Genomic DNA, 27,244 nt, shown 5'->3' on the forward strand with positions numbered 1-27,244 from the left:
AAACATCCATCATTCCACAAAACCCCACCCAGTTCGATGGAGGGGGGGATTCCATTGGTTCGCGCGTATGTAGATCAGCTCGCCCTAAATTCAGCGCCTCTCATTGGTCGCCAGTGACGACAATCCCAAGCTTGCGCCCCGCCCACCTTAGCGGATCAAGTTTGAATGAACTGCAACAGCCTTGCTCTGGAGGTGCCAGGAGCATTTGTGGTAATTATTAAAAGTGTGTATCAAAGAGCACGCTGAGCTAAAATGGAGATGAAGAAGAGAATTCACCTGGAACTGCGGAACCGTACTCCGTCGGACGTAAGTGAACATACGGACCATCGCTTTCGCTTCTAACAGGACGATGAACCCTTTAGTGTGCATTCTTGGCGTGGTGGAGAGTGAGAGATGCAAAGTTTGTCAAGTCTGAGGAAGATGCGGACGTCCTGCTGCGTCGGTGCGAACATGTTGACAAGTGACAGGTGTTGCCGCCGCGTCAGTTTCATCTCCCGTGTGTGGCCGTAAACAAGGCAAGCGGCGAGAGAAGCCATAATAACTTTTGATCCGCGGGGCGCTCCGATTCGTTCGCCCCCGTTTAATATTGGCACGATGCATCTGTGCTGCCCTTTAGGAAATATCAACAAATTTGGAGCAATGTGGCTAAGTAACGACAAATCAATCCCGAAACCGCGAGGTGCAGCTGTCCAGCTCCACCCAGTTACCCCTCGTTAGCACAGCTCAATACTTAACTATGGTGAGGCTTGCTGTCGAGCAGCGCCAACATTTGCGGAGTGCGCTGCTAAGCAAACACCCTTACGACCTCTCCTCCACCCAGTGGCACAATACGGCGACATTCACGTTCGCACGCATTAACTGCTGGTGTGGGTTACTCCTTTGAAGCTGTCGTGCCGTTTCGATTACGTCGTACCATCCATCGAAAACGCATCGTACACCGGCGCATGGTTGTTTCCAGAAGTAGGACACACGCCGCCATTTTACTATAGTACAAAGGTACTTTGAAACACTTTAACGCCGCGTTTATTCGACATGAAACAACGAGCAATTTGATAATACCTGGTTATAAATAACAACCTATGAGCGCCCATCGATCCTATCTGCGTTTGTTTGTCGTAAACAACAGGAAGGAACGTTCGCCTAGCAGTGGCGTAATCCGCCTTCGTTGCCCCTCCTACTAACAAATGACTCTAAGGACTAGGATTTTTGGCTTCGTTTTTTTCGGACAAACGTCGCCTCTTCGTCGTTTACACGCGTCCCTGCTCAATACAGCAAATAAAATTGACCTATTTTAGGGATAAGCAAATAAATATATATAATTTACGTAACGTTAAATGATCTTCGCGAGAAGACTAGCTGCAGCGGAATAATATTATGCAGGTCTACGTTCCGGTTCTCGATGCTGATTGGTGTCACATTGGAAGGTCCCAGCACTTGCGTGAATATCCATCCGCTCAATTCAATTCTGTATTGTACTTTATAAGCTTGGAAAAATAATACTAAAAGTCAGCGAAGTATACACGTTCTTGAAAAATTGCATACAAAAGTATTTAGCGGCTCTGTGTTTAATCTGTATTTTGCTGTTTAAATTGGTTAATTGTCATTTTGTATTTGTATTTTTTACATTTGATTTATTATAAATAAAACATGCGTTTTAACACACACTTGCGTTTTTATTTAAATAATTGCTTCATCAATTTAATAATTATATATAATACGGTAAAAAATTTGAATTAATTGTTTGTATGAAGACAAACCACTTTATATATAGTCAGGCTGCAGTTGTAAATAAGAACTTGTTCTTAATTGTTTGCCTGGGTAAATAAAGGTTAAATAAAAAATAAATAAAATTTACACAATATACACTGTATGTATTGTAGTTCTGTTTAAACCTCATCTTTAGGTTTTAAAAATAAAATGTGGCGCTTGAGCACAAATGTTCGCCCGTCCCAGCATTAAAGTTTGGGGTGGGGCTCCGCAATTAGCTATTAGAGTGGTTAAACTATGGTATGTATCATTAATTGATACAGCATTGTGCTCTCCCTTGTATCATTTGTGAGGATGATTGTGCTTGAGCCTCATGTTATTCATTTTACTCCATTCATTTTGGCTTTACAAGTGATAATCAGACTTGAATTTGTTTGCACTGTAGGTCAAAGAGCTTATTCTTGACGACTGTCGCTCCAATGATGGCAAAATCGAGGGGCTAACAGAGGAATTTCAGGAGCTGGAATTCCTGAGCACAGTGAGGGTTGGACTGACTTCGGTCGCCCACTTACCGAAGTTAAAAAAACTCAAAAAGGTTGGTTTTGGATAGTAAATAACCTGTTAAGAGTGTATATTGTTCTGATTGTTGGAATCATGCACAGCTTGAACTCAGCGATAATGAGATTTCAGGAGGCTTGGAAGTGTTGGTTGAGAAATGTCCCAACCTCACTCATCTCAATTTAGGCGGCAACTGGATTAAAGACCTCAGCACCATTGAACCACTGGTGAGTTAAACATGGCTGAAATCTGACTGTTTTGTCTGAAAATGCTTCCCACATCACTTCAAAGTGGTTCTATGCTCTAGAGCTTCTGACATTTTAGCTGCCAAATCATTGCCTGAGAAACTTTCTGGGTTCCTACACATGCATGGAAATTATACCATGGTGTTCAAACTGATTGGCTCAGAAAACTGCATTGAAATTTATTAAATCAAATTCCATAATTTTTTATAGCTTCCATGTTTGCGTAGGACCACAAGAAACTTTCTCATGCAATGAATGGCTTGTTTTACATTAGATTCCCTTTCTGACACAGTCCTCCAAATTTATCCTGGCTTGGGACCGGCACTCAGAATGTACTGGCTGCACACCCAATGTGGCTGAGTTGACAGATGAGATCAGACAAGAGTGTCTATAATGTTTGCAGATGACATTGTGAGACTAGAAATAAAAATACCATGTGTACTATGCTATCCTGATTTTAATAATAATAATAAACTAGAAACTTAGTTGTTAGATTATACGAGCAAACCTGACACAATCATCTTTTTTTTGGATAAGTTAATATGAAGTACCCTGAAGACAGAACAAAGCAGAATTAAAATGTGTAATCATAAAAATTGTGACCACTATATATGTAGTTGTTATTACCATTGTTAAACTACAATCTATTTGAGTACTGAATAGCATTTACATTCCTGTAAGAAGTGATGGGATTGGAGTGACCCTTTATAGTCAAGTTCTCAGGTATTGCAAGGGAAAGGAAAAAAAAAGTTCATAAAACTTTCTATATTGACTACAAAATGTTTGAACTTGAAGTGGTTGTTTCATTTATTATTTTTGCTGTCAAGGGACCATGGCATGAGCAGGTTAATGCCCTTGTATAATTACAGATTAATCCCTAGTTAGTGATTTTTTTTTTTTCCAAGCACGATCATTTTTATTTTATTTCCTTAAAGTATTTTTTCAGTTGTAGATATTTCTTTAGCTTTTGTTACTGAAAATAACTTGATGGGCAGATACTTTAAACACCCAACTATTTGCATCTAAACCAAAGAAGTCAAAAGTCAATATTACCTATAAATACTCCCTTTAATCACATCATATATTGTTCCATACATGCTCCACCATTGATAAGACTCGTCCTTCTGACAGAAAGATCTGGGGTCCCTGAGAAGTCTTGAGCTGTTCACGTGTGAGGTGACAAACCTGAGCGAGTACAGAGACAGCGTTTTCAAGCTGCTACCACAGCTCACCTATCTGGACGGATTCGACAAAAACGATAAAGAGGCGCCGGATTCCGACGCCGAGCTCTACGCAGAAGGCTGGGAATACAGCTATGAAGAGGAGGACGGTATGTTTGACACGCATTTACATTCAAGCAGTTCTACGGGACTGACCGCTACATACATGTACATTTTGCTGAGAGCCCTTGGTTTTACCCAGATGAAGAGGATTTTGATGACGCTGCACCATCAGGAGAAGAAGAGGAAGATGAGGCAGATGATGATGAGGAGGAGAATGAAGAGGCTGGCCTGAGTGGAGAAGTCAGACTTGAATTATCATTGAAATATTTTTAATCAAATCTTTTTTTTTATAGCTGCTTTTAGGTAACTTGCAAAATACAGTCAGTGTGGTGTTTTTGCTGTAAATGTTATGATGAAATCTTGAATTACTATGTGTCACAGTTTTATTTAAAGTCCTTGCTTGTACGAAAAAGGGGGTTCTATTTTAAATAAGACATTCTGATCATCAGGAGGAAGATGAGGAGGACCTGAATGACAAAGAAGTAGATGATGAGGAGGAAGCAGAAGAGCGTAAGTAGGATTGAATGACAAAAAAGAACAACAACAAAAAGCAGAGTTGCTCTTTGAATGAAAGAGGAAAAACTGTTAAATGTCTTCTGGCATTATAAACAATTTGACTGTTGTTGCAATAGAACAAGACCGGGGTCAGAAGAGAAAACGAGAAGTGAATGAAGAAGGAGAAGATGACGACGACGACGATGACGACGATGATGATTGAGGTGTCATTTGAACTTGCAGGTCTGTTTGAACTTGTGTGTCCCAGTCTCTTCCCGGTAACCAAGTGATTCTCCCATCAGAAGGAGAGCTTTGGTTCTTTGCCCTTTTGTCACAAGCGCTGCACCTTTGAAGATCTTTACAGTCCACTTTTAACTACTTTGCAGACACATATTTTATAAGCTTGGCAAGGATAAACGTTTGAAGAGTTGCCTGGGGTGTTTTCTCACTCTTTGTATGAGACCCGTTTGTGAATACATATGTATTTTAAGACCTCCATTTTAAAACAAGCGAAAACGCATGCCTAGTTCTGAGTCGTAGTTTCAGATATGTGAGCCGGGATCCCATCCAGTAATCTGTCCCCTTGTCTTATTTTTGACTTAGAGTATACTTTATTTCCTAGAAATAAACCATGTGTACTATGCTATCTTGACGTTAACCATGTGCTGAGGGTGACCCTCTGAGGTATTTAAATTATAGCAAAAGTCGACCCTTGTCAAAATCTAAGCTTTCATAGTTCGGATATTACGTGTTCTTGTAAATATTGACCAAATCTATTTTTTTGTATTCTCACTGATAGCAGCAGAACTGATGTGAACCCATACATTGTAAGATGTGAATGATGTATTCTACTTTACTCAGAACGGGCAGTGTGAAACCTCTTGGATTTTAACACTACTTTTTAAACATAATCTCGCCAGAAAGGTGAATAATTCATAATCAGAATTATCTCTGTGTCTGTCCATATTCTTGTCTGTGACAAACTATTAGACACTATTTAGAAATGTGCTGGGAGTACAGCCAAAGTCTGGTTGGGCCATGAATGTTAAAACTGCTTCTATGTGCAGCGAACTTAACCTCTCTTACAGTATTTAAATTTTCACAATACACAACCTGGTCAAATCGGCCTTCAATACCCTTTCAAATTGTTTGTCCTCTTCCCATTTACAACAATAAAAGCCGTTTATTTATATTTGGAGCTTTGATTTTTTTTACCCCCCCAACATGATCAATTTCTTCTTCATCTCTAAATCTGATGAACATGCAGCCTGTATAATGTTAATGTCACCGTGTCGTATACTCCCATTCATTCATGCACCTCTTCAGGGGTAACTGGCTACATAGCAAATTAAAGTCGACCCCTTGTACAATTAAATGAGGTTTAATAAAAGATAACACTGATCAGTTTTGTGACCCACTGATTGAGACCTATTCATTTATAATGTATTGCGGTGTATTATTTAGCTCTGATGTTGGATCTCACTGGATTATGCAATAATTAGAGACTTATTCAACACTAAAAAAAATGTTTAAATTTGGATAATTGTATATGAATGTTTGAGTTTATACTCACCCGATAGGATTCTGCAATGCAAAAGTGTAACAATCATTGACACAAGAAATGCTCAAAGTTATAATCTGCGTAGGAGAATCGACCTTTACTAAACCACATTGGAGGTTCACATTTCATTCGTGTTACACATATACTGTAACCAATGTAACTTTTTCTCTTTCCATAACCATGAATGACAGGATCAGTTTGAAAATGTTTAATAATTGCCAAGAAAAAAACAAGTTTTATGGCTATTATTCAGTCAAAAGAGGAGAACACTATATAAGCTTTTACAACATGTGGTTTAAAGTTATCATACATGTCTTTTTACTATTAGAGGCAGAGCAAAATTAGACATTTACTTGTAGTCAACATGGCTTATAGTAACCGTGATACACTGTAGTTAACAACTAAAGGAATTAGTTTTGAGAATACAATACCTACCTATAAACATATCTACCTTGTCTGCAGTTATGGTGGCATTGTCAAAAACCATTAAAGGGCCACTTCCACAACAATCCTGCAACATTTACATGTAAACATTCAGCAAAATCAATTATCACAATCATTACTTGCCTTGTCACCGTCATAAACAATATGAGGAAAAAAAAGCAACAAATAAATAGTAGTTAGCCCTGAAACCAAATACATAAGTTTCAACAAATGTTCCCTTACAAAACAAAGGTTCCCATGCCTCGTATTTGAACAGTCGTAACAGAAGTAATAAACACAAGTACATGTCGGCCATTTTGAGATGATGCTGTAGCTCCCTGGAGACAAGCTGCAGTACTGTTTAAGGCCTTGATGAAAAATATGCATCAATTGCATTTAGTCCACCAATTTGGCTCCAATAATAAAAAATGGCTTGTTAGCACTTTGGGGGAGAACCTATTAGCTGCAAGTAAGAGAAGAGTCTTAACGAATGGAAGAAAATTCATCACCTTTATCAATCCAATAAATTCATAAGTAAACTAACATTTTACTGATTGCGATCTTTCCCTCAGTGTGACAATCAATCACCCCTACTCTGTTGTGTAACATATTTGCCTTTATTACAATATTAAGGTACCATAATAAAAAAAAAAAAAATGTTCAGTGAGGCAGGGCAGCAGGAGTTACAAGGTCAAATATGGAGGAACGCCCCAAAGCTTTTTGGAGGTCCAAACTCGAGGCAAAGCAGGCGGCTTTGTCAGAGGTCAAATGTTGTTGGGGCTCAAATTCTTCATGTTGTTGAGTTCCAGCTCCAGTTGGCGTATTCGCACGTCCTTAGTGCTCAACTCCTCCCTCAGCCTCCGCAACTCATCCTGCTGCCGAAAGAACATCTGCAGGAGCTGCATTGGAGAGAGAAAAAAAGAGATAGCAAATTAGGAATGTTCATTATCATTATATTATAAATCGCAGTTCAACAGAATTATCTGGAAGAGAAATTGTCAAACAAGCATGGTCAATACCGATACCGGACATTCTTCCTGAGCAAACTGCTCCAGTTGTCTCAGGTTTGGAGGGTGCTTTCTGCAGACACGTTTCTGCTCCTTCCACAGAGGTTTTATACCGTGTTTTTTTTTTGTTCGTAGTGGCTGTTTTTGCCTGTGTTTTGGGGCTTTGTCCTGTTGCAGTACTAATGTCATGCGCCTGGGACCCAGCTTTTTGACTGTGCAGCTCATTTTTTCGTCCTTTATAGTCTTGAGATTTCATTGTATCATGCACAGTCTCAAGACATCTCGTGCCAGATGAAGCAAAGCAGCCTCCGAGCATGTTTCAAAGTAGGAACAATGTTCTTTTCTTAGTATTCTTTAGTTTTGCATTCATGAACATAGAGCTGGTAGTTTTTGCATAAAAGTTCCTTTTATGTCTCTTTTGTGCGTAAGACGTTCTTCCAGACGTTTTGTGGCTTGTCAACTTGCAGTTTGGCATTTTGTTTGTCATGATTTATATTCAACAGTGGTGTCCTCTTAGTCATCTCCCATGAAGTCCACATATAAAGGCTACTATGATCTAACGTTGATGTAACTTGATGTTCACCTTTAATTTCTTCTGAGGTTGTTCTGGCTCTTAGCATTTGTATTATCTGTCTCGTTAATTTGTCAGGAATATTCCTCCAGCAGCCACATCTTGGAAGGTTGGCTAAGTCTCATGGATCTTAAATTTTCGAGTAATATGTGCAGCTGTAGTCCCAGGAACCTAAGCTGCTTGGAGATGGTTTTATAGACGTTACCTTTAACATGCTTGTTTATGCGCAGTTTTATTTGCTATTTGGTTCTATTTTCTGAGACTAAGCTCTCATTTTGTAGTGCATGTTCAGTGTGTGTGTGGCGGGGTGTAACAGGAAATAAATGAGAAGCACTGTATTAAGACAAAAACAGCCTATTTGGGAATTATCTTCTACCTCATTTTCTGTCCTGGGTGGTATGTTTTCAAGCAAGTCGATGCCATTCACGACCACGTTTTTCTTTTCCTTTACTGGGGCCTTGAACACTAACTTGTTTGGTCGGTGGTAACCATCCTTCAGGGACATTAGGACGGGGTCTGTTTGCAGAAAAGAATCCATGCAGTGATGTCATAGATCACAAACTCAGAACATTGACAAACAATGAGTTTTAAATCCAAAGTGTTCCTTACCTCTGTTGTTGCCACTGAGCCACTCTGTAGCTGAGAGTGCAGGTTCCGTTCCCGCCGTCATTGGGTAAATATCTTCTTGGTATGTGTCTGACTGTAAGACGGATACATCAAATCAGTTTTGAGTGAATTCACAATTGCTATTATTGCAGAGGGTTCAAAAATGATGATCCTTGGGATTCTCACGGACCCTTCTTGGTACAATCATTGAAATCGGCTCTATCAAGCCCTTCAGGGTGACCAGTTTGTAGAAGCGGAACACTTCGCAAGCTCCCACATCCAGACCATGCTTTGGCATCACACCTGTAATGAAGAGTGACATAATAAAGGTGAAAGCAGAACTGGACAAATTGGGGTTTCGTTTGACGTGACTCTTTATCTTTCATTACTTTTTGATCAAACCTTTTTACTTTACAAGGTCACTTTTTTTTACGAAGTAGATAGAAGGTTTTTCTTTACCTAATCCTTTCTGTGGGGCCGGGGACCGGAACTCCATTAGGTACTGAATGAATGGTTTTTCTGTAGTGATCTCAAAGTAACGGATGTTGCCGTCTCCCTAGTGAAAAAAATAAATAAATAAACTTGATAAAATGTATGAGTTTATGCAATATTTTTGAATCCAATAGTTGACATTTTGAGTCTGACTCCAAGAACAGAACAGAGGCATGTAACGACTCTCTGAACGCTGTTGACCGTTTTCCACGTTTCCTTTGTCAAAGGTTTTGAAGCGAACCAACAGAAATGAAAACAATTACTGCAGTCTTGAATGCTTTATCAGTACAACTTTGAGGGAAGATTTAGGAGCTAGAATGAGGCAACCGTTTTAAAGGTTTCTGGTGCATTTCTAAAAATTCCATGGTTTTTATTTGATCACCACCACTATCTTTCCCAGAATGATCCAATGTCTACTACTAGTGGGTGGGTTGGAATTTTTGTTTTTCTGTCAAAGTTGAGGATATGCATCCCACTACCCATTCTTTGGGCGACACCCAAGGGTGAGACAGAAGTGGGATCTTCTCACCTTGCCTGCCAGGTACACCATGTGAGTGTCCGAGTCATAGAAAGGAAACAGCAATCCTGAGAGACCATCTATGTCCTCTTCCATCACTGGCATGGACAAATCCTCCTGAGAAAGATCAACATACCACATATTGATGCAATCTCAGGCAGACACGCACACGCTTGCTTCTCGCACTCAGAAACCGCCATACGGAGGTTTAGCAGACCTGATCCCAAAGAGCAATCTGACGTGTGTTCCATCGAGAGACACCTGTGGTGAGCAGCCGTTTGAGGTTGCCCAGGAATACCACTCGGTTTACTCTGTGGTTCTTGTAGCTGGCTTGCTGGAGGAGGAACACAATGGCGGAGTGAAGTGTTGGAGCTGCTCTAACTAATCACATGTAATTTCTTTGTTGCATGAAAAACTACAACAATCCTATCTGGGGATCAGTTTTCATTTTGATTCCAAGTACTATTGAAAATTTAAAGGGCTTTTCTACCCTCATTTTGTCTAACTTACCTGAAGAACTCTGCCAGAGCGCGGCTCAATGACTCGCAGCTTCTTGTCTTTACAGCTGGTGGCCAGCAGGCTGCCGTCTGTGTTGAAGGACATGCTAAGGATGACGTCTGTATGGCAGTCAATCATTTTTACTGGCTCTCCAATCTCCAAGTTCCAGATCAGGATCTGACGGAAAGGGATATGAGTGGACTTCATAGCTTATTTTAATGTCTTTGAATTAATGGCCTCTGGCAAAAGACCAAGATCTTGATTTATTAAAGTAAAGGCTTGAACCTGTGACAACACTCACAAACGTGATTGCACATGCAAACAAATGTGGAATTTGGTTGACTAACCAGGATTGTGTCACTCAAACTTTTTTTTTTTTTTTTGCAAGATGTAGATGTATGTATGAAGTAAATTGATGAATTTTGTATGTGCATTGTGATCTACCAAACCTGAGATGAGTTGCGCTGGCTGATTTATTTTTAATCGGTGTGTACAAACCAGCCAGTATAGTGCAGACAAAATGTGAGGAGGCAGGGAAAATGTTTCCACTCATGAAAACATATTTGAAATGCCAACAAAAAAAATCATTGAGTCAGCATTGCAGTTTTAGGGCATCTGAGAGAACTTCTTGCTGACTTGGAGCAACACACAAGGAGTCATGCCATGTCACCTATGACAAAATTACTTTTTATCTCTAAATATTTGTGTGTCTGCCTTTTTCTGGTGTGCGGTCCCAAGTGCATTTTAAAAAATTGTCCTCAGGAAGAAATAAACAAGGAATACAATTTGGGGGTTTTATTTGTTTCCTCTATGCATAGTCAAAAGAAAATGATTTTATGACTGCATAGTGGATATATTGTGTGTTGTCAATGCAGTATGACGTGATACCTTATAATCATAGCCAGCGCTGAATAGGATGCCACTGCTGGTAGGATGCCACTCGATCAAACCCACTCGTCTGCTATGACCGTACAGCTCCAGCACTGCCTCGGTCATGTTACGCCGCAGGCCGCCGTCCGGGATCTCCCATATTCGCACCTATCATATTCACATGCCAAACTGCGTCATAAGACAGGCTAATAGAAACACAAACCAAGAAGTGAATTATTATTATTAGAGAAGGGCCCATTTTATTCTGTGGTCTTTATTATGATATAAACAGAGATGCCCTATTTAGTGTAGGACTTGGCTTTTAGATTAAACTGGATTACAGTTATGTCTGAAAACACCATCATGACCAGAGGGGATTATTCATCATCTGTGAAACTACTACATAGCACAACATGCTACATTATCATGCTTTCACTGTGATGTGATTTTCGGAGTTATGCAATAATGCATTTATATAAATCTAAGGTTTGAAGTGCAAGATAACATAAATCATAGGCAGGATCAATCAGTGTATTAAGATGCTAGTGAGTGAGCAGCTAGAAAATGTACATCCCTTAAATGCCTTTCAGGTAACTAGATACAGTACCTTCAAGAAGAATTGAACCAGTAAAAGGCATTTGAAAAAGGCATAATACGGTTTAACACTTGCTAAATCAGGCAAAGATGGGAATGATGGGGACTGGAGGGATTGTGTTCCACATAAACGTTTGCATATCTGGGACTAATTTCCTCCGGAGACAAAAAGGAAATCTTGAATTGAGCATGCTCAATAACAATCAGATGAAAAGGATCAAATAAAAGTGGTGAAGGTCACTTGCCGAGCTGTCCTCCGAGCATGAGGCTATGATGTTTTCAAAGAAGGGGTTCCATTTGATGTCCAGTACATTGCCGTGGTGCCCGCATACCTTTGGGTAGTGAGTGTCTAGACGGCCTGACTGAAGAGAGGGAAAGATGGATATTTGCTTTTCTCATGGTCATATACGTATGTACAATACAGATATCTAATGCATGATGAATGAATGAGCACATTATTTTCTAGTCTTATCAAATAAGTTTTCCAAGAAATCTTTTGGGCAATGTACTCATTTATGTTAAGTACTCTCAGCAGTGAAAATAAAACAAAATCTACATAAAAAACTGTGGGGGACTTGTTGTTGCAATAACCCATTGTGACCACTGCGGGGCACTGAGCTACAATAATAAGGCACTGGTAAACTGATGTGAGTGACGTCATAAATGTTTGATGTCACTTTAGTCCACTGACCTCCTTTTTTTTAATTCCTGAGAGATTTGTGTTACGTCACATTCGCTCAAATCAGGGTTGTGATTGTTCCATTTGTGTGTGTGTCATTATATGCACTGTCTTCTCTGAACTGTGAGAATGAGCATGGCACATTTTTTGACAGTCTGTCGAGTACCCTCACTTATGTTATTAAAATTTATTAGAAGCAAAGAGCATCAACCCTAACACGCTATCAAAGTTGACATGGCGTAAAAGCATATTGGAAAGTTCACAACAGTGAAAACATGCAACAGTGTCCATCGCAATGCATTCTAATACTTCTATGGCAAAGTATTTCATAGGGAGGACATTTTTATTATACTATAAAGACAAGACAGAGGCTATGGGAGTGATGCTAAGTCAGAATTCTAAAGGAGCTCAGTTTTGAATTAAACATTCCTTAATCATCATCCTCACTGAAAGCCACCATGAGAAATAGTTTTTTTCATATTTTATAGTTTCATATTCTTACATTCTAATTTAAAAAGTCTGCAAATCTTTTCAGAGCAGGTTATAAATCTTCCAAGGTATATTCTCCCACATGGCCAGCCACTTCCAATTAGACTAAAAGGAATATGATGAGTCATGCTTCTGGAGGTTAATTGCTATTCTGCTGCTGTAGTTTATCAGATGGACACGGGCATGCTGCTGCTCCTCAGTGTAGAAAAGCATCACAGCTGCTTGTCTCTGAAGCAAAACAATAGGTGGGCACACTGCCGCCATGTTGTGGGTGAAAGACTCCATGTCTCAGGTGTTAGTGAGCCAATGTTCTACATTCTGGGTTCCTGGGTGCACCAGGTGGTACTGGCAGCACACTGTTGGTGGTTTTGTCTGAGGGGTGGCTGTCATCATAATATGTCAGCCTCGATGAAGGACATAACCTTGGTGTCAGCATCAGGAGAGGAAAAAAATGGTGTTGCACTAAAAGCTTTTTTTTTGTATTAACACATTTTGGAGACTTAAAGCATTTACAGTACCAACCCATGTCAGTCAATTTTATCACTCTGTATAACAACTTACGTATTTTAGTACGTCTGTCATCATTCCCATAACATCTCAGGGACAAGGGTGGGGAGGGGAATTGCAGAAAAAGTGATGACCTGTGTCATTTCCCATGAAATCCAAGTGAGGTTTTCAAATAATTATCTATTTACTCAGTCACATTCATTGTGAATTCAAAATACATGCAAAACTGCAGAATTTTAAGTGGTGACAAATGAGCAACCATATAGACATATATAGGAAACCTAAAAGTAGACTAAAATGAAACTCAAAACTGTCACAGGACTGAATTTTCCATTATTTTGGACGACTATATACGTATGTCTTTAACAGACATCATAATGTCTGAATTAGCACATGTGAAACTGTGTCTGATCTTGATGTGCAAGTGAAAGTTAGATTTATCTTGAGACTTGAATTAAATTGGAATCTGTTGAAACGAATGGCCACATAACTTGAATTACATCTGTTTTTCTCCATTCAAAGCAGCACTTTAACACACTTTCCCATACAGTGGCCACTTCGCTATGCATTTTTAGCGAATGCATGGATGGATGAATGGATGGATGGATTTTACAATTTTGTCTTTTATCTGAATGAATGAATGTTATTCCATACAAAACCTAAAAAGTGCCAATGAGCTGCTCACGCTCTGATTGTAAAAATGCAGATGTCGTTCCTCAAATGTCTGAACATGAGTAAGCCATCCATTTAATTTCTTCCTTTTTTCCTCATTACAAAAAATACCCAACAACAACGCATCATAACTGAATTTGTCTCTATGACCCCCCCAGACATTGCAAAGCAACATGAAATCATATGTTGCTTTGCAATGTCGGGGGCCTCAGAGATAAACTCAGTTACATTGCATTCCCCATGTAGCATCTAGCTTAACCAACGAGTGTTACCTGGGAAACAGGAATGATGATGAATGAGCCCCCACCAGCGCTCTCAGTGACCACAGCCAGGAACTTGGAGTTGACGGCACAGAAGTGGCTGTCGTGGACATTCTTGGTGATGGGGATTCCATCGTAGCAGTGCTCCCGACTGCCTACCTTTCCGTAGACATTTCGAAACTTGGAGCTTCGGTAGGACGAGCGCCATGACATCTAACATCAAAAGAACATATTGGAGATTAAACACGTGTACCGTATTTTCCGGACTATAAGGCCCACCGGACTATATTCAATGAATGGCCCATTTTAAAACGTTGTCCTTATATAAGGCGCACCGGACTATAAGGCGCACTATTAATGCATCATGTCAGATTTTTAATCCAAATCAAATCATTCTCCTCTTTATCTTTTTTATTTCAACTTCAGACGCAACAAATTACTTTATAATCACAAAATAATGATCCATAGTCTTTTTGATTCATGATTCATAGTCTTCAGCGGGCCACTTATGATTGATTTCATGACACAATGCTTCGGGCCAGTTTAAATTTAGGAATTTGGTACATATATAAGGCGCACCGGACTGTAAAGCGCACTGTCGGCTTTTGAGAAAATTTGGGGTTTTTAGATGCGCCTTATAGTCTGGAAAATACGGTACTGTATAATATACGAAATGCTAACAAAAGAAACCTACAGCTAAGATTTTAATTGGGTGAAAAGTTAATTCAAAAATCAAAATTGTTTTACAATTGGCAATTGAGCTGACCAGACAACTTCAGTAGGATATATTTTGGTTGGCTTCAACCTAGAGTCATTGTAATTTTACAATTTCTGAAAAAGATCAATAGGGTTAAAATTATAATGTGCAAGTACATAAGTTCACTGAATGCCTTACTCATTACAGCCACTGCACAAATTAATTCACACATAGATGCCAGCCCAAACACACAAGCTTCTCTCACAGCTGTGTTTATTCACCTGTAGCTGTGATGTGTGCACATTCACCAAAGGTGTGGGTGGATGGTGTAAACTTCACACCTTGCTACTGGAATTGTGGAATCCCCTACATATCGCTTCTGCTCCAAACACACCCAATTGGCACACTTTTAATGTCTTAACTTCTAATAGCTCACATGGAGAAATGTTTCACTGTCCTTTGAGAATCTTTTTTGAAGTAAACATGATTGAAATCATTTCCATTAAACAAAGCCACAGTTGCAGGGTGGGCTGTCCCCTCTGTGTATGTCTGATAAAAGTCACATAAAGTGGTAAAAATAATCAATGTGAGAAAGGACGGACGATCTCTCGTACTGTCAGATAGCGACTGATAAAATGGCTTGGTTACATTTAAAGGTTGAGGCAATCTAAGATTTGTGAGGCGCACAAATTCAATGTTGTTCAGTATTTTAAGCCGTTCCGATCAGAGCACTTTGAGTTGATGATCTACTATGAAGGGAAAATGAAAATCCTGCACTCAAGCACAGTACTTCACATCCATACTGTCGTCACAAAGCTGCTTTGATACACTCGGATGTCAGACATCCACCTTCTTTATTGAGTCAGCTGTTGAAATCTACATACTCTATTGCAATGGTGTCAAACTCATTTTTTTCGCGAGCCGCATTGTAGTCATAGCTTCTTTCGGAGGTTCATTATGACTGCCAACCCAAATAAATGTATGAGCACCTCATATTATATACAGTAAAAGCTACAAAACAAACTGACAAATAACTCGTTTTCAAATCAGATGAGTAAAAACTGGTAAAATATTTTTAAAAAAATGATATTAAAAGTGAAGACAATTTGCAATTCTAGTAATGACACACGAATTTGATGCACAATTTGTCTTTGCGGGCCACATAAAATGATGTGGTGGGCCGTATCTGGCCCCCGGGCCTTGAGTTTGACACCTGTGCTCTACTGCTTGCTCCAGCCCGAGCAGAGTCACCATTATAGCCCTGGAAAAGCATCTATTTTTTATAATAACCAACTGCAAATGTTTGCCACAATCAACCTCCTCCATCTCATTTTAAATGTTAACATGGCTTCATGTATCAATGTAGCCCTCTGACATTTCACAAAGCACACACTTCTACTCATTTGACTGATTTGAAGTAGTAATCTTCCAACTAAGTGGGCCCCTGGAGAATTGTATTAAACTATGTCAACAGTGCATCACTAGAAAGATGCAGTGCCTTCATTATGTTGCATGTCATGCACATTTGCATTCATCCAAATGACTTCTGCTGCTTGCTCATGGGAATTTGTCATATTTCCCCACTAAAGAGGGCTTCATAATTTGTGGCGCTTAGTTAAATCCATGTGAAATTATTGCATATCCTTTGATATTCTTAAGACATTTAGGCCCTGTCACAGGGCGAACACCGCAAGTTAATATCCCTCCCCTCTAAAAAATAAAAACAGCTTTAAAAGTCACACATTCCCTAAGATGTATTTTTCAATGTAATTAAATACATTAACCAAATTGTCAGAAAGATGTGTAACCTTTAACAGCCACATCAACATCACCCAAAAGATTTTAAGCTATTTCAAATGGGAAAACAAAACAATCATCAGGGGTACCCCAACTGAGTCAGTTTGACCATCTGACATCCTACATTCATCTGACACACAAAAGAAATCCACAGCTTAGTTAAATCCATGTGAAATTATTGCATATCCTTTGATATTCTTAAGACATTTAGGCCCTGTCACAGGGCGAACACCGCAAGTTAATATCCCTCCCCTCTAAAAAATAAAAACAGCTTTAAAAGTCACACATTCCCTAAGATGTATTTTTCAATGTAATTAAATACATTAACCAAATTGTCAAAAAGATGTGTAACCTTTAACAGCCACATCAACATCACCCAAAAGATTTTAAGCTATTTCAAATGGGAAAACAAAACAATCATCAGGGGTACCCCAACTGAGTCAGTTTGACCATCTGACATCCTACATTCATCTGACACACAAAAGAAATCCACAGCATGTCAATACCTCGGGTCATTTAAATGTAGCAAGGCCGCCCAGTGTCGTGTTTTGGCTTGCCTCTTCTCCCTCACAGTGACATTATGCAGTCATTTATCACAACTTCCCTTCGCAGTAAGGACTAAACCTCACAAAGAGAAATGCTGTCACTCTTTTAGCCAAATTCAGATTTTGGCACAGTGTGAAATGGGCTCATTCACACAGGAAGTGTTACCATTTGGCCGGAATAGTTTTCTGCCTTGGGAACTGGCTGTGTATGATTATCAAACTTTTTGCACAGTCAAAGCAATGCATATGCATTTCTTGTCCCTCTAGGGCGACTTGACCACTTCTACTCTTCTATTTCAAAAGTGGTACATCTTTTAAGGTGCCCTCTTGGAGAGAAAATTTCACTCTTGGCTCTGGTAGTGGAGTGAGCATCATTGTACTTTAAGGCTATGAGTGCGATCATCAGTCTATGTCAAGTAGTTCCTGGGCAAGCTGGACTTTTGGTTGCCCTTGATGCTGTCATCACTAAATGAATGGTGTGTTCAAGTGCTTCAATGGCTAAAGGGAGAAAAGTGCAAGCCCATTTACTTCTGTATTTATATCAGCAATGAGAACAAGGATAAGATCCAGCACTGAGTTTATTTTGGTGCAAATCATGTATCTTTTCTGCATCATTTTTGGACTATTCTGTTCTCTGTACAAAACAAAAAAAAAACAAAAACAGAAAGTAACTCCAGGAGACTCCGAAGCAGAGCTAATTATGTTTCAGGAATCAAGCTGCCCCTAGTTGTGACAGGAAATAATGACGTCCTGCACAGCACACAAAGAATGACTGTCCAAGAAGCCATCCATCACCACAGAGGAAAAAAAGGGGGCTATTGTTCGGTGAAATTACTCTCGTATTTTTGACCCATCTGAAATCCTCACCAAATATAATTTCTTATACAGTATAGTCTCTCTTGTCAAATGGTTCCGGACATGCATTTGCTGAAAGAAAAGAGTACCATTAGTGCCGTATTTCCCGGACTATAAATCGCACTATTTTTCATAATTTGGCCGGGGATACGACTTATACTCTGGCTCGACTTATGTGTGAAATTATTAACACATTTTTATATAATTTCACATGTTATTTTCACACTAAACCACAAGAGGGCGCTCTACGCCTGTGGTGATCATTTCTGCAACTGACGACGAGTCTGACGTAAGCGCCGTAGAAGAAGAAGAAGCGCCACATCTTCTACCTCCGGAGTTAGCGGAGTTGTTTAAAAGTGACACAGAGGATGAAGATTTCACTGGATTTACTGATTTGGAGCGACACACATAGTTTGGTAAACTTGTTAGCATGTTATTCATGCTATAGTTATCTGAATCGCTCTTAATATGTTACCAGGCACGTTCTCAGTTCCTTGTTTATGTGTTCATGTAACGTTAGCATACCGTACCGTTCAGCCTGGAGTTGCCTCTATTCTATTTTTATTTTAAATTGGCTTTCAAGATGAGATGTCTGTTCTTGGTGTTGGATATTATCAAATACATTTCCCCCAAAAATGAGACTTATACTCCAATGCAACTTATATGTCTTTTCCTTCTTTATTATGCATTTTAAGGCTGGTGCGACTTGTATTCTGGAGCGATTTATAATCCAGAAAATGCGGGAGTCACAAATTAGTCCCTAGTCGTCAAAGTGGGAATCTGGGAGGCTCAGCGCACCCCAAAAAAAAACGCTCTACTATTTTAGCAACAAGATGGACTGGATACTCTTATCTTTAGCTCATCAATCGAACACTTTTGAGCTCAATCTGAATTCATTCTTTTCTTTGACTCATCTCATCTTTCACTTTATGTTTCTTTACAACCATCACTGTCTGGAAAGATGGAGTGATGGACTGATAGAATGAAGACACTTCACCAGACAGATGGGTAAACATGACAAAGTCCGGCGCCAGACCATCTGCCCGGACAAGACTTTCCCATTCTGCAGTCTGAGGGCTCTAGTTGTGCATCTTGGCGCTAATGCTGTCAGATCCCAATTTTCCTATCAATGTAAGGCTTGCGTACACACAGTATGTTTATATTTCAAATAGCTTCATTTTAATTTCTTTTGCAGTTTCCTATGCACCATCCATGATAGAAAAGTGATTGATTTTGTGCACTGTTGTTAGATATTGTATATCTATTAAAAGGTCACTCATGCACATCTTTCCAGTCTGTTGCATTGATCTGTTATTGCCATCCTGTCAACTGGACTTCCACAGTACAGTCCAGGGAGCCTCATTTCACATTACCCTTTGGACAAATATTAAATTTGCTCTTTTATTGTATACGTGTGTGTCTTTTTAGTGGTTGTTATACCCTTTTGGATGATGCTATCAAGTGCTTTAGATGTGAAGTCCAGACCTGAGACCTGCAGTACACTCTATAAACTCTCAGACAGATGATGATAATGTCTGTAGATGAGGCATGAGTTGACTATTGCTGACACACTGATCATGATCTCATCAACTTTGTTAACCTTCAACTAGCCTTGCCTTAAGCATCTCTGCTTTGACAAAATTCATGCTGAAGCTGTGGTTTAAAGCAGCAACACAACTAATCTTGCATTAAAGGAATGAATAAGTTTGTGTAACATGTTCTGTGTACACAAAAAACAAGCACAAAGAGTAAAAGGATGCTGAAGAAAGTCAAAGCTATTGTATTATGTGCTGCTTAGAAAGTACCTGCTAATATCTATATTTACACCGCTATCGGAGCCCGTCGGCATAATACGGGGCTGAGTTTGACCTGATTGAACTTCAGCGTGTACGTGTGTGTGTGCACATGCATGCGTGCATGCGTGTGTGTGGGCGCCAGGATCATTCACCATTGATTTGCTTTCCTTTCCCCGCTCAACACTGCACTCCCTAATGTTCACTCAGCTTTGTAATGCTGGTAGCTCAGACCATAATGTATGTTCAGATGTGTTGTATATTTCTTTTTAAATCTCTTAAATCTGCAGTCAAGCAAGCAAAATAAAATCATGATCAACAACCCAACCAGACGTTGAGAAAAAAAAGCTGGCGATTGGACGCTAGGCAAATCCAAGTTGATGTTGCATAAGCATGTGCAAAATGACATCACAGCAGAATATACAGCGTTGCTATTGTCAGAGAATGAGATGTGGGATAAAATAATGTAGATTCCACAAGACTTTTCTGTCAACGACTGTTCCAGGGAGAGAACCAGCCTGATTGTCCGTCAGCAGCATAGCAGCTTTTGCATGAACCCATCAGTGCATCTTCAACTGTTGCCATAAATAGTGTCAGAAAAGCCACCCTGGTTTATAAATGCTAGCGTCATGATAAGATAGGACATTGGTTTCTCTGAAAGTCTAAAAACATTTCACTTTCTGAAAGACCGTTGCTTGGGTTTGAGTTGAATTAGAACTGCTTCATGTCCTCCAATCTCTTTCAGTGTGCCACATTCTCATACCTAACTTCATATTTCATACCTCATACTGTGGCCATTCTATTTGGAAAAGAAAGGGAATAATGCAAATTAACAAATGATTCCCCCTCTACCAAATGCAAATAGTGTACAACCACTTTACACAAAAACAAAGAAATGTAACACACCATTCCATTGAATGTGTTTCACAATTAGTTCAAGTCATTCAAAGGCAAGTCCATCGCTGTCATAATGTGAAGGCTTTCGGCATGTGGTTGAATGATATTGTATTCCCAGTAAGTGACATCCCAATTGGAGGCTTCCCCCATCTCATATGGAAATGCACTTGAGCCCTTTCATGCACATTTGAAATGTACGATTTTGCAGACCCACAAAGTGAGCAATTTGGACGTTTTCTGACAGGCAATGAGCTCATGAGATCGGAATGTCTTCTGGTATGGAAATCTTTATTGTGGCTTTCTCACAACTATTTAGCCTTTCCCCCTCTTTTGTCTCACAGTTTTAGTCTTCCCTTTTGCACAACTTTGTCTTTCGATTCATCTCTCTTGCGTGTGTCTGTTATCTGCTCTTTTCAAGCAGGAAGATTAACTCTGGATTTAGTATTGTTAATCTCTTACACTGGTGATCTTTTTCAAATTCCAAGAAAAGATGATTTAGCTTGCAGATTATTGTGTGCCAGTGTGTGAACGAGTGTGTGCATGTAAACAAGTTGTCAATAGCCTTTTGGCTAAATCACATGACATTTAGATGTATCGTACGTGAGGTACCTTAAGCAAAGACCTTTGAGATTTTCCGTGGTCATGTTCTTATAGCATCGATTAAAGAATAATATAAATAGAACTTATGAGAAGCTCAAGCAGCAACATATCAAAAGAATTTGTGTTATATTAATTAGGGTGCAAGAATCTTAACATCTTCACAGTAACTAGCAGAGGCTTAACATTTCTAAACTCTGTCAAAGCACATATGAGTGAATGTCATCAGAAGGGCATCATAACTGGGCTATTTGCTGAGATGTAATTACAAACCCAGTAGCTGGAAAGCTACTTTGAATTAGACGGCATTCACATCACTGGGATGGAGATGAAGCTTTGGATGTAAACATCTGTGTTTATGCTCGAGAGGGAGGACCTCAAGCATTTTTTTCCCCAACGGCGAGCACACTGTATTTGCCCACTCTCTAATCATTATTCAAGGGTACTCCTCCTAATTTGAGGATTAAAGCTAAAATATGTCTCGGGTTTTCCGATCTCAGGCATTTGGTTAGGGTTTGGATATAGACTAGAAACAAACATGATCCTGAAACGTAATTACCCTAAAGAAGCTCAAGAGAGAGACACAAAAATTTTAGATCTAAGCACAAATCTTGCTAGCCGGGTATTTTGACTTTTTTTTTTTTTTAGCCACAACTGCAACCCTGTTTGCAATTTGCAAGGACCTTCATTATTCATTCTTAATGATTTAAATCATCCTTCATGAGCAAGAAAGATGACTGAGTGATGGTTTGCTCTTTAAAGAGGAGGGTACACATTAGTGCCGCTATGATTGACAATGGACACTCTTCAATTTTAGCAAGATTTCCCCATTGTGTTTAAAAGAGTAAAAGAAGAAACAGTCAGTCTGTCATGTCCATCCCCATCTACTTTGTCAGTCATAACACACTGGTCTCTCTGTAATAGCCTTCACAAAAGAACTGGACCATTTCCTGTACAGATCACAGCTTTCAAACTCTCTGCAACCTTTTGTGCCAGTAGCTGACCACAAATCTTTCTTACACTTCTGAAAAGCTGTGAAATGAACAGAAATTGGTTTCAACATGAATGACAATTTGGCCCCTTTATTCCTTCACTACCCAAATTCCCTCACAAGAGATTTGCAGACAGACGATAGTCAGACAGCCTTCCGGAAACACTTTGGAATTCAGAAAAGTGTTGTTGTGCTCATCATGTCAAGATAGGAGGATAACTGAGTGCAACTATCAGCACAAAAGGGAGCCTTTAATGGAGGAAACTATCACGCGATCTTAGTAAAAGAATTTGGGAACACCATATGGGGTTCTTCTTCCCACTTTAGTCTTACGTAAGGTACCAGATGCAAGCTGCGGGGTTTTATTTTGAAACCTTGAGGATGGCGACACGCACTTGCACAGATTTAGGTCATAAAAGAGGATAATGGTTCTTTCACTCGTGTCACAGGATCTCCAATAGACTAAACTCGCGGAAATCTGCCCACCTACAGATTTTTATTTTTATTTATCCGCCGACTCACAGTTGTGCCCAAAACATTCTCATGGCACCACATGCTGTATATATGCATTGCAATCAAGGAAACACTTTATCTTATTTCTGCTTCAGTAGAAAAAAAAAATCATAAATTGAACATTCAGAAGAAATCACTAAAGTAGGCTTAGATCTAACCATACTCAAGGTCTGTTTTATTTTAGTACTGCTCAGTAGTGTTCCGTCCGTCCTTTTTCTATTTCATTAGATGGCTTAGCCAAGGTGGTATTTATGTAAATTATAGACATAGGCTATTACTATTTTTGCCAAATCAATACAAATAGTATTGTATAATTGTATAATTTTCATTTTAATGACTCTGGATATATTTGTAGGATTACTATTTAGTACGTCTGGAACTTAATTGTATAAACCCTAATCTAATGGCAATAACCACCTTGTTAGGTTCGAACAATGTAGTTTTTGATTTATCATGCACGCTTTGATAGCAACAAGCTGTAAAGCCAAAGAAAGTGGACCAAAGTGTCAGTCTTACGAGGTTAAAAAGCTTAAGTTCCTGTCTGTCTCAGAGACGACTCAACCAAGTAAGGCCTCGTTTGAAGTCAAGGGTCATGGATTTAAATAAGTAATGACCTACTTTCATGGCACTACCTATTTTGCTACTAAAACACAAGACAGTTCATTCACTTTCTATTCTTTTGGCTTTTGTCAGATTATTTTTTATTGTTATGGACTAGAAACAAACATATGTATGTATTCTGAAGTGATGGGCATTCTGTCCCAGAGACGAAACAGTCTGTTTTGCGGACAGTGGACATGAGGATAAGAAGTTTTTAAAAAAGGATGGATGAAGCAAGCATTTCATTGCTTTTCATTTCATCCCTGTAACTGGGTCACGTACCGACTGTCACAAACATGCCCATCATGTCTTGCGTGTAATCCACAAATACGGACCAAATATGAAATATCAGGCTTGTCTCATGCGTGTTCACTGTGTTTGTATGTGGAGGTGGAGGGAGTTACTTCATTTTGCTTCAAATGGACACATTTTAGTTTACATTATAAGCAAGCGAACCATTAAAGTTTTGCTCCATCAGTCGTTGATGTGTTTAATAATTGAGTCATCATTGTTATTAGTCTCACTTTTTCATTCGTACAATTCCAATTTAAAAGACAGATTGTCAAGTTAATATCTTTTTGATTTTCATTTTCAAAGCAATTTCAGAGTAGGGGATTGTTACAGTACCTCTTGAAATGCAATATGTGCCATCCCGTGCAGTGTCCTCCTAATATTACATTCTCTAACGGAAAATCATCATGGAGGATAAATCTGGTGTTGCTGTATTGTCGGTATGTGCTGAGCTGAGGGATGGAGGGTCATTCAGCACTGTCAGCATGGTAGCACTAGTCCTGCATCCTGCATCCTGCCCCAAGGTGACTTCTCGGCTGTTGGCAGGCAGAGCCTTGAAAACAGCTTATTCTCATCTTGCCTGCTGTTCCCACTCATCAACATTTAGACAATAATATTACCTCCATCCTAAATTTGGGCCAGCTGCCTGATTGTTTTACAAAACAGATAAGAAAAATTCAATTCACATCCTGTCTGGAGTCGGATTTTGACATTAGCTCCTCTCTAACAAAAGAGCACATGGCCTTTTCCTATTTCAGTTGTTATAGTAGAGAACCTACGCTCCAGCAGCAGCTCTTCGCCCTCCCACACGATCACACACAGGAAGATAATTTGTAGTTGCAGAGTATGTGTCTGTGTGTTTAGCTAGACAATTCAATCTTCAAACGAACATTTCTGTGTGTACAGCTTGCAGGTATTCGATACAGGAACGAGCAATTGAGGCCATCGTCCTGTGTCTACACTAGGGCATCTATTTTAGTCCAGGGTAATTCTTCTCCTGGGTGTAAGTGTGCTCATTCGCTTTATCTGTCTTCCTGTCACTCTTCCCTGTGTGACATTCTGTCTTTCTCTCACTTTGTTAATTGATTAAGAGGATTCAACCTGCTGCTGCAGTCTTGAGCTCAAACCACAATCTTGGCTCAACGTAAAGACTCAGATCAACTGTGCACACAGTCGTTGACCACAGGGATCCTTGCCTCTGCCCTCAACTTCAGCCTGACACCAAACTTGTTTGTTCACAGAATAGGTAACCTTCAGCCCCAAGGCCCATATACAGTCCACAACCCCAAGCGAAATTAAAGTTGACCCACAAATGCAGATAATGCTCATATTAATATATATATATATATATTGGAGTTTCATCCACAGATATAGTAGCTAGTATTAGAAAAAGTGGATGTTTGCATGCAATACAAATAAGGATGCATCTACGTTGCATACAAACAATACCCGAACTTTGCAGACTTGAAAGGGTATCTTAAGGATTTAAAGGGCAAAACAGTTTGGTCATGAAAACTTGATGAGAAACGACCATCCTTCCATTGTATCATAACTACAGCGTTAGGTGTAAACACCTGCAACCATGTTGGCAACTCATCTTCGCCCACTTTGCTCCATCAATCACAACACCACAACACCGACTCTACCTTGCTCACGCTCTCGAACCAATAATATCATAGGAGTCATCCTGAAACACAATTAAGTCACACAGCACAGCATCTCTTACCTTTGTGACAGTCATGCAGAATCAATGGCTGAGTTGCAGGCCAATGTCCCGTTCAAACAGAGATCGATGCTGCAGGAGTGGCAAAGTGATGAGGAGGAGAGGAGGGTAGCTCTGGTTGCTGGAAATGCAGAGAGAGAGGAGGAATACAGAGAGAGGCAAAAGAGAGGGGACAGACAGGGTAGTGTGTCTCGCCCACTAAGTACAGAGAGAGGCTGACTGCCTGCTGCTGCAGTGAAGTCACGGCTGGTGCTCTGAGTGCTGTTGGTTACTAACAGAGGGAAAAGCTTCCTCGCACTCTGTGGGACACACCCCTCCCCTCCGGCCTTGCCACATGGCTCAAGCACGCAAGGAAACAACGCGCGGCCGTCCTGCTTTGTCACTCAGTAGTCTTGGTGATGGGCTAATGCAGCTTATAAATGGGTAGTCAGGTAGAGCGATGCAGGACGGAATGACTCAGCAAAAACACAATGCTTGTGTGTCGCACTTTGCTCCCCGGCATGCTGAACACTGCTGCGGGTGTTGCATGGCTGATAGAATCAATGCCATTTTCTGCAAGGGCACCTGCGTGTTATCTGCACAAAATGAGAACTCATATGATAACAGCTCAAATGTGTGTCTTGTGTATTATTGCACCTTCAATCTCTTAAGCAGAAAAAAAAGTAGTTGATATACCGTATTTTCCGCACTATAAGGCACACCTAAAAACCTCCAATTTTCTCAAAAGCCGACAGTGCGCCTTATAATCAGGTGCGCCTTATATATGGACCAATATTGAGCCACTACAGCAGGCGTGTCCAAAGTCTGGCCCGTGGGCCAAATGTATATATCTTATATATGGACAAAGTTTTAAAATGGGTCATTCATTGAAGGTGCGCCTTATAATCTGGTGCGCCTTATACATAGACAAAGTTTTAAAATGGGCCATTCATTGAAGGTGTATTGGTCCAATTTCATATTAATAATGAGGTGAGGTAATCATTGGGTGTTGGTATTACATACCAGAAAGTCTGACTCTGAAGTAGCACACCTGTCTCATGTGTTCCATCCCTCTCTGCAGAAGTGCAAGTGAGCGGAAATGTATTATGTATGGATGGATATTAACACAATTATTTTCAGAATTATAATGTAAACAAGTCTTCATCTGGGTGATCCAGTAAAACTGTTTTATATTATATTATATTATTACATTATTATAATATTACCGCGAGTCGTCACCTTATCGTGGTGGAGGGGTTTGCGTGCCCCTATGATCCTAGGAGCCATGTTGTCGGGGGCTTCATGCCCCTGGTAGGGTCACCCATGGCAAACGGGTCCTAGGTGAGGGGTCAGACAAAGCACGGCTCACCCAAGCCCCTTATGATGAAAACCATAAATGGACTTTGTTTTCCCTCGCCCGGACGCGGGTCACCGGGGCCCCCCTCTGGAGCCAGGCCTGGAGGTGGGGCTCGAAGGCGAGCGTCTGGTGGCCGGGTCTTCGCCCATGGGGCCCGGCCGGGCATAGCCCGAAATGGAAACGTGGGTCCCCCTTCCCATGGGCTCACCACCTGTGGGAGGGGCCGAAGGGGTCGGGTGCAATGTGAGCTGGGCGGCAGCCAAAGGCAGGGACCTTGGCGGTCTGATCCCCGGCTGCAGAAGCTGGCTCTTGGGACATGGAATGTCACCTCTCTGGCTGGAAAGGAGCCCGAGCTGGTGTGCGAGGCAGAAAGATTCCGACTAGATATAGTCGGACTAGCCTCCACACACAGTTTGGGTTCCGGTACAAGCCCTCTTGAGAGGGGCTGGACTCTCTTCCACTCTGGAGTTGCCCACGGTGAGAGGCGTCGAGCAGGTGTGGGTATACTTATTGCCCCCCGGCTGGGCGCCTGCACATTGGGGTTCACCCCGGTGAACGAGAGGGTAGCCTCCCTC

The 27,244-nt window shown here is 40.3% G+C and overlaps 2 protein-coding genes across 4 annotated transcripts; one reads left to right on the forward strand and one right to left on the reverse strand.

Moving 5' to 3' along the window:
• Positions 1-131: 131 nt before the first annotated feature.
• anp32a (acidic (leucine-rich) nuclear phosphoprotein 32 family, member A) lies at positions 132-10,388 on the forward strand. 3 transcript variants are annotated; one of them, XM_049717990.1, is made up of 8 exons: positions 132-306; positions 2,153-2,302; positions 2,370-2,492; positions 3,642-3,840; positions 3,933-4,033; positions 4,243-4,303; positions 4,426-4,531; positions 10,031-10,388. In XM_049717990.1, the coding sequence occupies exons 1-7, from the start codon at positions 253-255 to the stop codon at positions 4,509-4,511; spliced, it is 774 nt and encodes a 257-aa protein (XP_049573947.1). In that variant the 5' UTR covers positions 132-252; the 3' UTR covers positions 4,512-4,531; positions 10,031-10,388. The 3 variants fall into 3 exon arrangements, with proteins under 3 accessions (XP_049573947.1, XP_049573948.1, XP_049573946.1); XM_049717991.1 differs by lacking the exon at positions 10,031-10,388 and adding an exon at positions 4,591-5,480; XM_049717989.2 differs by lacking the exon at positions 10,031-10,388 and having other exon boundaries at positions 4,426-5,480.
• On the reverse strand, positions 5,920-25,603 carry coro2ba (coronin, actin binding protein, 2Ba). Its single transcript, XM_049717988.2, has 12 exons — positions 25,337-25,603; positions 14,047-14,247; positions 11,673-11,789; positions 10,852-11,001; positions 9,976-10,140; positions 9,683-9,799; positions 9,478-9,582; positions 8,916-9,012; positions 8,647-8,759; positions 8,460-8,550; positions 8,227-8,366; positions 5,920-7,171 (listed from the first exon to the last, which is right to left on the reverse strand). The coding sequence occupies exons 1-12, from the start codon at positions 25,349-25,351 to the stop codon at positions 7,037-7,039; spliced, it is 1,446 nt and encodes a 481-aa protein (XP_049573945.1). The 5' UTR covers positions 25,352-25,603; the 3' UTR covers positions 5,920-7,036.
• Between the last annotated feature and the right edge of the window lie 1,641 nt (positions 25,604-27,244).

Source organism: Syngnathus scovelli, chromosome 4, assembly GCF_024217435.2.
Source record: "Syngnathus scovelli strain Florida chromosome 4, RoL_Ssco_1.2, whole genome shotgun sequence".
NCBI classification, from domain to species: domain Eukaryota; kingdom Metazoa; phylum Chordata; class Actinopteri; order Syngnathiformes; family Syngnathidae; genus Syngnathus; species Syngnathus scovelli.

Coding starts and splice junctions, on each gene's coding strand:
- anp32a (XM_049717990.1), top strand. CDS start 253: ATGGAGATGAAGAAGAGAATTCACCTGGAACTGCGGAACCGTACTCCG. Junction 2,303..2,369: donor AGTTAAAAAAACTCAAAAAG/GTTGGTTTTGGA, acceptor AATCATGCACAG/CTTGAACTCAGCGATAATGA. Junction 4,304..4,425: donor TGAGGAGGAAGCAGAAGAGC/GTAAGTAGGATT, acceptor TTGTTGCAATAG/AACAAGACCGGGGTCAGAAG.
- coro2ba (XM_049717988.2), bottom strand. Junction 11,790..14,046: donor TCATCATTCCTGTTTCCCAG/GTAACACTCGTT, acceptor CCCTCTCTTCAG/TCAGGCCGTCTAGACACTCA. Junction 10,141..10,851: donor GCGCTGGCTATGATTATAAG/GTATCACGTCAT, acceptor CCTTTCCGTCAG/ATCCTGATCTGGAACTTGGA.